At 49.8% G+C, this 8,784-nt stretch overlaps 1 protein-coding gene across 1 annotated transcript in view; it reads left to right on the top strand.

The window, feature by feature from the left end:
- The window catches only part of CPXM2 (carboxypeptidase X, M14 family member 2), a 153,313-nt gene extending 150,877 nt beyond the window's left edge, over positions 1-2,436 (top strand). The window contains exon 14 of the mRNA XM_012453412.3: positions 1,066-2,436. Within this exon, the coding sequence (XP_012308835.2) occupies positions 1,066-1,319 (254 nt within the window). The 3' untranslated portion in view covers positions 1,320-2,436. The remainder of the gene's footprint in view (positions 1-1,065) is intronic.
- Positions 2,437-8,784: the final 6,348 nt, after the last annotated feature.

An 8,784-nucleotide genomic window follows, 5' to 3' on the forward strand; every position in this document is an offset into this window, starting at 1 on the left:
ACTTGGCTCTAAACTTTAGACTGGGCAGGACCTTCAGATTGTCATAAGTGAAAGACTGCTAATTGCTAGCTGTGTGACCTGGTGTAGGAGACTACACCTCTCTGGCATCAAATTACTAATGTAGAAAAGGGCATAAGCACGCAGCCTGCATCATGGAGTCACTTGGATGGTTCAGTGAGCCAGCACCAGCCTCGTCCCTCCACATGCGGCCACTGTTATCCAGGATGGTCCCTGGTGTCTCCTTTTCTATCTCATGGCCTCTGATATGCTATGGATCTAAGTGTTCTCATCAGGCTATAGGCTCTCTGGGAGGAGTGACCTTCAGCCTGGAACCTGTCTCTATGCCACAGGGATCCAGCCTAGAGCTGAGGATGGACCCAGGTCACATTAGGTGCCTGGGAGGTAATTGGCCGGTGTTTACCTGGGAGGCAGGGACACCACCTCAGCTCCAGCATGGGTCTCATGTTGTTTCAAGGCTCCTCTTCCCTGCAGCATCCATGTATAGATGGCCCTGCAACTCCAAGTCGCTCCAGGCCCCAGCCAGGGAATGGGGTACAGAGGTCGGGGCCTCTCCTGAGCCATGTGGCCTCAGCCCGGGTAGTCCTTTCCTTCTCTTTCCAGAAGTGACGAGCCCACGCCTTTGAAAAACAGTTACTGTGTGCTTGCAGCCATGCTAAGGAAGCCAGGAGGCCCTGCACCGATGGCTTTTTGAGATGGCATTTTGTGGCGAGGGCGTACCATTTGGAAGTTCAAGTTCACAATGAATGGCTCGTATTGCCACAGAACAGGGTGCATTAGTGATCAGCTCTCCAGCTTTGCTCCTGTGTGTCGACACTGTGGGGAGCCCATACGTCCCCTCCCTGTTAAAACCATTAAGGCAGCTTTCAGAGAGGAAAACATCTTGGCTTCCAAAATGCCATAAGAATTTGCATCTGCAGGAACTAGGATTCCATGTTGCCAGCCTGAGAGTCTCTCTCTGGCCCAGGGAGCTGGTCTTGGAGGAGGGCTGGCGGGATCTGCGTTAGCAAGAGCTGCTCTGAGTCTCCCCTGGTTTTCTTTCCACAGCCAACGATGGGGATTACTGGCGCCTCCTGAACCCTGGAGAGTATGTGGTCACAGCAAAGGCTGAAGGCTTCACTGCGTCCACCAAGAACTGTATGGTTGGCTATGACATGGGGGCCACACGATGTGACTTCACACTCAGCAAAACCAACATGGCCAGGATCAGAGAAATCATGGAGAAGTTTGGGAAGCAGCCCGTCAGCCTGCCAGCCAGGCGGCTGAAGCTGCGGGGGCGGAAGAGACGACAGCGTGGGTGACCCTCCTGGGCCCTTGAGACTTGTCTGGGACCCATGCAAATTAAACCAACCTGGTAGTAGCTCCATAGTGGACTTACTCACTGTTGTTTCCTCTGTAATTCAAGAAGTGCCTGGAAGAGAGTGTGCATGGTGGGGCAGGTCCCAAGAGGGAAGGCTGGAGGCTGAGGCTGTTTTCTTTTCTTTGTTCCCATTTATCCAAATAACTTGGACAGAGCAGTAAAGAAAAGCTGATGGGAGTGAGAGAATTCAGCAAGTCAACCCGGGAATCAGAGAGAGAGAGAGAGAGAAGGGAGCCTGTCCGTTCAGGGCTTCCTGGCTGCACAGGAAAGGATTCTGGTGCTTCCCCTGTTTGCATAACAGCAGAGTTCCACATGCATTTGCAATTTGCACAGCTAAAATTGCAGCATTCCCCCAGCTGGGCTGTCCCAAATGTTACCATTTGAGATGCTCCCAGGCATCCTAAGAGAATCCACTCCCTCTGGCCATGGGACATTCCAAGCTGCTACAAATAAATTCTGTGGTCTGTTGACAATAGAGTCATTGCCAAGTGAACATCAGTGAGCCTCTTGAATCAGTTTAGTCTCCTTTTTCAACAAAGGAGTGTGTTCATAAAAGGAGAGGGAGGCCAAGATCATTCAGGAGTTTGTTGAGCAGCAAGCGTGAAGCTTCTTGCACAAGGTGGGTCCATAAAGAACCCCCACACTCCCTGCTGATCCAATAGCCCTGGAGGCTCCCCAACTAGGGAGAGCCAGAGTTGCCAGCCTTCCTGAGGTGCCAGAGAATTTAGCCTGGATCTCCTCTTTTACCTGCCAGGACTGGAAAGAGCCAGAAGGGGGGTGACCTGAAGCCCTCTCTCTGTTCGAGGAATTGCCCCTGCATGGAATTGAGTGCTCGTGGGTTGGCCTCTTATCAGTCTGGGAGTTATTTTTGATATGTGGAATGCCAGATCTTCCAAATTAGGCTAAATGCAATGAGAATCTCTTAGGATGATCTGTGGAGCATCAGTTTGGGAAGGATTATTGAATTATGCAAGAAAAAAGTGTGTCTCACTTTTTGTTAATGTTGCTGCCTCATTGACCTGGGAAAAATGAAAAAAAATAAAGCAAGCAAATGGTAAGACCCTTCTGGTGTGTGGCTTTTCTGGGTAGACTTGCAGCCACTCCCTCTTTCTGAGCTTGGTCACCCTAGACAAGGTGCCTGCTTGGGGGCGGCCATCCTGCATCCCTGCTAAGCTCAGCACTGAGGCTGACAGCTCTTTGTTCCCTGTCTCCTCCCAGGAGACACATGCTTGGGACCCACTGTTGACTCTTGGAGATGCCAGTGAGCATCTTTAGAGAAAAGATGCTCATGTAGCTTTTGCACAATCTGTACTCAGGGTCAGCTAACTTTTCTTAAAAGGGTCAGTAAATATCTCAGGCTTTGCAAGCCACACAGTTTCTGTCATAACCACTCAGCTCTGCTATTATAGCACAAAAGCAGACATACACAGTACAGTCATGAATGGGCCAGCACTTTGGGAGGCTTAGGTGGGTGGATTGCCTGAGGTCAGGAGTTCGAGACCAGCCTGGATAACATGTGAAACCCATCTTTACTAAATATACAAAAATTAGCTGGCCGTGATGGCCTAAGCCTGTAGTCCCAGCTACTCAGGTGACTGAGGCAGGAGAATCGCCTCAACCTGGGAGGTGGAGGTTGCAGTGAGCTGAGATTGTGCCATTGCACTCCAGCCTGGTCGACAGAGCAAGACTCCATCTCAAAAAGAAAATGCGGTGGCTTAAGCCTGTAATCCCAGCACTTTGAGAGGCTGAGGCGGGTGGATTACCTGAGGTCAAGAGTTCAAGACCAGCCTGGCCAACATGAATGGGCATGAATGGGCATCAAGAAATGAATGGGCGTGGCTGCATTCCAGCACATCTTTATTTACAAAAACAGGTGGCAGCTGAATTCAGCCCACAGGTTAGGGCGTGGTCTGCTCCTGCTATAAGCCGGTGTTGGCCAAGAGAACTTTCCGTGATGATGGGAATGTCCTATTGTGTGCTATGGAATGCCATAGCACTGGCCACATGTGGCTATTAAGCACTTTAAAGGTGGTCAGTGAAACTTAAAAACTGGGTTTCTTGTATTACAGAATTTTAATTTTCATTTAGCTTTCAATAGCCACTTGTGGCTAAAGGCTGCATATTGGACCACACAACTCTCAACTAAGCCCATGGTAGGAAAATCTGACCCTTGAAGCCATAGATATGGTAGGTGGTGCAATAAAGCATTTAAAACTATAAACCACCTTTGTAGTTCAGAAGGTGGAGCTTCAGGGGTGAAAGAGACGATGGTGCAAGTAACCCGTCTGGGCTCTTGAGATATGTCCTGGACCCCAATTCAAACCTGAGCAATCCCACATTTGCTTGGAAGATTGTGGATTTGTCCAGTCCCTGCCATGCTGACCCAGAAGCCAGGTCTTGGCCCTCGGTGCCGAGATGGCTCGGCCTCATTTCCAGTATTCAGCTCTGGAACTTGCAGGGCTACTGCACACAGCCTACAGCGTCCAGGCAGTTCTTGGCCCTCCCTTTAGACTTGTCACCAACTGAGCCCCTGGGTTCGCAGGCAGGGGCTCTGCATTCCAGGGCTGGCAAAGGCTCTTTGGTGTGTGGTCTCAAGTTAGGCATCTCTCTACTCTCATCCACTCCTGCAAAGGAAAGCTCTCGGGCTTGATAAACTCTAAAGGTCAGGCTGGCTGTGACATCTGATGATTTCTGGCAGAGAGCTGACATCCTGGATTCCTAAAGTTCTGTTCTGCTGGAGTCACTTCTCTCCTCGGCCCCTCCACAACACAGAGGCTCCTCACTGGACCTTCAGGCTCACCCACTCTTCCTTGACCCGGCGCCCGGAACCTCCCTCCTACTTGCCTTCTCTCCTGCTTTTCAGCCAGAATTAGCTTCCTAGATCTTTCCCTAGGTTCAGCTTGGGCCTCTGCAAAATCTATCTTTCCCCACAGCTGAAAACCTTCCTGCTTCTCTCTAGTTCTGTCTCAAATGCCACCTCCTCCAGGAAGCCTTCCCCCTCTCAGGACCATGGTGATTTCTCATTCCTTTGAACAAATCTGCAGAGCCCTCAGGGCCTCTCAGAGGAGTTGTGTTACTTCAGGTCCTCTCTGCTGTTGGTCTGAAAGCTTCCAAGGGCAGGACTCGTGTCCTCCTGGGTTTCCACTCCTCCTGCAGGCCCGTTCCCCACTGCACCAGGTACACGACGAACATGTGCGAAGTTGAATCAGCCTCTGGCATGTGGTGCCTGTTTTTAGGATTCCCTTACAGGTAAGAAAATGTGACTTGAGAAATTGAAAATCTATACTTTGAATTTATTTAGAGTCTTTTTACCTCTTCAAGGGTCTTCATTTTTGTAAGTGAAGCCTGGTACTTGACTGAGTAGAAACATGTCCAGAGACTGACAGGCTGTTTGAGATGTTTTTCTGCAATCAACCAACGTGGTGCGTCTCCTTCCGGAGGAGTCCAGCGTGTGTTTGCTGTCTACATTCTCCCATGCAGGTCCCAGGAGGGCCGCGGCGGCATCGCCCTCTTTCATGTCTGTTTTACGTTGAGGGTCATTTAAGGAGCTGTGCAGAAGCTCTTTTGTCATTTGTCAGCAATCGCAGACCATTTTCTATGAGTTTTGGGGCTCAGTCTTTACCAGGAGCCCCGGGCATTCTTCAGTGTACCACAAGGACATTTCAACCGTCACGTGGTGTTAGTGTGCACGATCATGCCAGGAAAGTGTCCTGGGTTCGCAGGTTTAGAATCAGCTCTAGTGGCTACCACCATGCCTGGAGAGGCTCACATGTCCATCACACTTTGTGCTGTGTCCCTGATCCCAGGGGTGGTCACAGAGTGGAGGGAGCTGCTGCTTACGAAGCCATTGTCCAGCAGGACTGGCCAGGAAGCAGAGCCTGGCTCACAGCAGTCAGAGTCCGCCTCTACTGCTGAGCTCTGTGTACCACGGCGACTTCTCCTCAGACCATGAGGACTCTTCCTCCTGTCTGTCAATCCCTCTGACACATAAACACATCCCGAACTTCCCACCCAATGCATAGGAAGTCCATGGAATATCAGAAAGTAAAAGTTCATGGCCAGGTGTGGTGGCTCACGCCTGTAATCCCAGCGCTTTAGGAGACTGAGGCAGGTGGATTGCCTGAGGTCGGGACTTCAAGACCAGCCTGGCCAACATGATGAAACCCTGTCTCTATTAAAAATACAAAAATTAGCCTGGCGCAGTGGTGTGTGCCTGTAATCCCAGCTACTTGGGAGGCTGAGGCAGGAGAATGGCTTGAACCCAGGAGGCAGAGTTTGCAGTGAGCTGAGATCATGCCATTGCACTTCAGCCTGGGCAATAGAGTGAGACTCCATCTCAAAAAAAAAAAAAAGTTCAGAGAGCTGAAACACATGGAACAGAGTCTTCTAGTACCTTCTGGTGTGTAAAGAGGACAATGGCAGGTCTTTAGAGCTGAGGGGCAGTCATAAGGTCAACGAGCTCGTGGATGGCACCCAGGCTTCCTCTTGCAGGCCAACTCTGGTTTACCGGTAGTCGTTGCTTGGAGTTCTGTGTTAAGAAGATTTCTGAGGCAGAGAGTAGGTTAATGAAAAGATGCTGCAACTGATTACCTATGTATGCTGTGGGTATGGCAAGGGTGAGGGCAAGGACGCCTGCTGTCTATCCCTGAGCTAGTCTAGTCCCCCTGGGTGTCGAGACATGAAAAATGAGGCCCAGAGAGGGGCACAAGGTGTCCAAAGTCCTATTTCAGTCAATGGCAGAGGCTGAATTCTCAGGACAATGCTCTTTCCACTGCCTGCCTGGGAACCTGTAATTAGGTATGGGCGCAGGCCTGGGGTCTGAGCCTCTTAGCGTACAGAGCCAGCTGTCCTAGGAGCAGCTCACACCCTGGGCAGTGACAGAGCATTGGGAACCATGGGTGCATTTCAGCAACCAGAGGACTAAGGATGGAATACTTGTGTGATGAACGTGGCTGGGGAATCTGCTAAGGAGGAGCTGATTGACTATGTAGCAGAGCCTAGGGGAAGCTCATCGGGCCTGATTCTGGATGCCTTTTGCCACCATAGCTCCCTGTCAGCTTGAGATGACCTAACAGCCAATTATGTTCTGACTTCCCAAAAGCTGACAGTTTTGATTTGTGGTTGGTAACGCCTCAATTTGATTTGCGATTGGTAATGCCCATCCTATGTACAACTTCCGCGTCCTTTGTAGCCTGGTTGGTGTGCTGGGCACTGGGGTGATCAGCACTACGCTGGCCTCTCTTGTTATCTAATCTGTCTTGAGAGCCAGCCTGACAGAGGAAGAGGACAGTGGCTCTACCCAGTCCTCATGGGTGCTGCAGGTAGTGGGCTTTGTCCCTGCCTCATGCATGTGTCAACATCTGCAGGGAAAACCACTGTCTGGAGCCATCTCCCAGACTTTCTGAGCAAGGCTGAGTGGTGAGTATCCATTGAAATGTCAGTCTGTCATTGTGAGTCAGCACCGACCATCCTCCCTCGCCGCCAAGGACTTCAGAATAGTGATCAGTAAAGCAAAGTTTTGGAGAGCCTCGGCCATGGAGCCAGGAGATGTGCCACTCTCACAATAACCCACTTTTGCCTCAGATCCTTTTGATGCTGAAGGTCTAAGCATTTCAAATATATTATGTTGAATTGAATCCCCATGACAATCCTAAGAGGCAGAGATTCCTATACACATTTTAGAGATGCAGAAACACATCCCAGGGAGATGAGGTAACTTGCTTAAAGTCACTCAGATGGCAAAAGGTGGCACTGGGTTCAAACTAAAGCTCATCTACCCCAAAGCTCCATCTTTTTCATCTGTATCCCATCCCCAGGGAAGTATAGTGACAGGGGTTAGGTCCCTGCGTGACCTAGGGTAAATCATGTACCTTATGAATCTCATTGCTATAAAATGGGCTTAGTAAACAGGGCCTACTTTGCATGTCATGGGGCTCCAGTGAAAAGCATTTAGACAGGCACCTGGCACATGGCAAGCACTGAGATGCAGAGCAGAGGCTGATTATTGTTTTCAGGTACTATGTTCCCAGCACCGTGCTATTTAATACCCCTTGTCATCCTCACAGCTACATTTAGAGGTAAATATTATGATTCTCATTTTTCAAATGAGGAAGCTGAGGCTGAGGGCATGCAGAGATGTACGTAGTTAGATGTTCTAGAATAGTTTTTCCAAGTTAATCCCCAGGATAGAAGCGGCTGTTCTGACGCACTCCTTCATTTGCTCTTGAAACCTGCATTAGCTGAGCGGTGAGAGAAGTGGGAGCTGAGACCAGGAGAGAAGCAATCGGTTACAGAAGTAGGTTTCCTGTCCATGGAGAACACTTACTGCATGGGGTCAGCGTTAAATGAATTTTCATTGAAAATAATGGCCTCTTGTCTGACTCTGCCACACTCTTCATCCTCCCCGAGCATGAGCACCGTGGTCAGGCTCCCTGTGGGGATCAGAGGGAGACAGCAAAGGCCATGATCCTGTCCTTTGGGTGTGGTTCCTTTCCATCTCCTGGAAGCCCAGAGACTCCACAACATCAGGTTCCAGCTCCAGGCCTTCTGCCAACCCACAGGGAACAAATGGCACCGGGGCTGCGGCAGGAGCAAGAGAGGGGCCTTGAGGCCTGTGGAGAAAGGCAGCTCCAGGTCACTGGAGGAAGAAAAAAGCCCTCGTCACCGCACTTCCCTGGGGACTGGATCCAGAAGGAAAATATGGAGCTTTGGGGTGGAAGAGGTTTAATTTCATGCCAGTGCCACCTCTTACCATCTGAGCAACTTCGAGCAAGTCACCATCTCCCTGGGACTTGTTTCCATATCTCTAAAATGCTCATAGTAAGCTCTGCCTCTTAGGATTGTTGCAGGGATTCAATTCGATGTAATATATTTGAAATGCTTAGACCTTGAGCATCAAAACGATCTGAAATTAACTTGGCTATTGTTAGAGCAGAGTGCAGCCTACTTTAGAGAACAGACCAACGGTTTCTAAAAACGTTAACTATGGAGTTCCCATATGATCCAGCGATCCTAGTCCTAGGTGTGTACCCAACAGACGTGAAAACATATGTCAACACAAAACGTGTGCACAAATGTTTACAGCGGCATTATTCATGAGAGCCAACTGTAGAAACAAGCCAAACACCAAGGGGTATGAATGGAGACACAGAACGTGGCGTATTCAGACTGCGGCATATTATCTGGAAATGGAAAGGGATGAAATACTGATACATGCTACAACGTGGATAAACCTTGAACACACGCTAAGTGAAAGAAGTTAGTCACAAAAGGCCACATATTGTGTGGTCCCATTTATATGAACTGTCCAGAACAGGCAAATCCGGTGAGACAGAGAGCAGATTGGTGGTTGGCTAGGGCTGGGGTGACAGGAGATTGAGGAGGTGTTGGGTGGGTGAAAGCTAAGG

The sequence above is a fragment of the Aotus nancymaae genome, unplaced genomic scaffold, assembly GCF_030222135.1.
Source record: "Aotus nancymaae isolate 86718 unplaced genomic scaffold, 86718_ANA_hifiasm-v0.15.2.pri h1tg000010l, whole genome shotgun sequence".
NCBI classification, from domain to species: Eukaryota; Metazoa; Chordata; class Mammalia; order Primates; family Aotidae; genus Aotus; species Aotus nancymaae.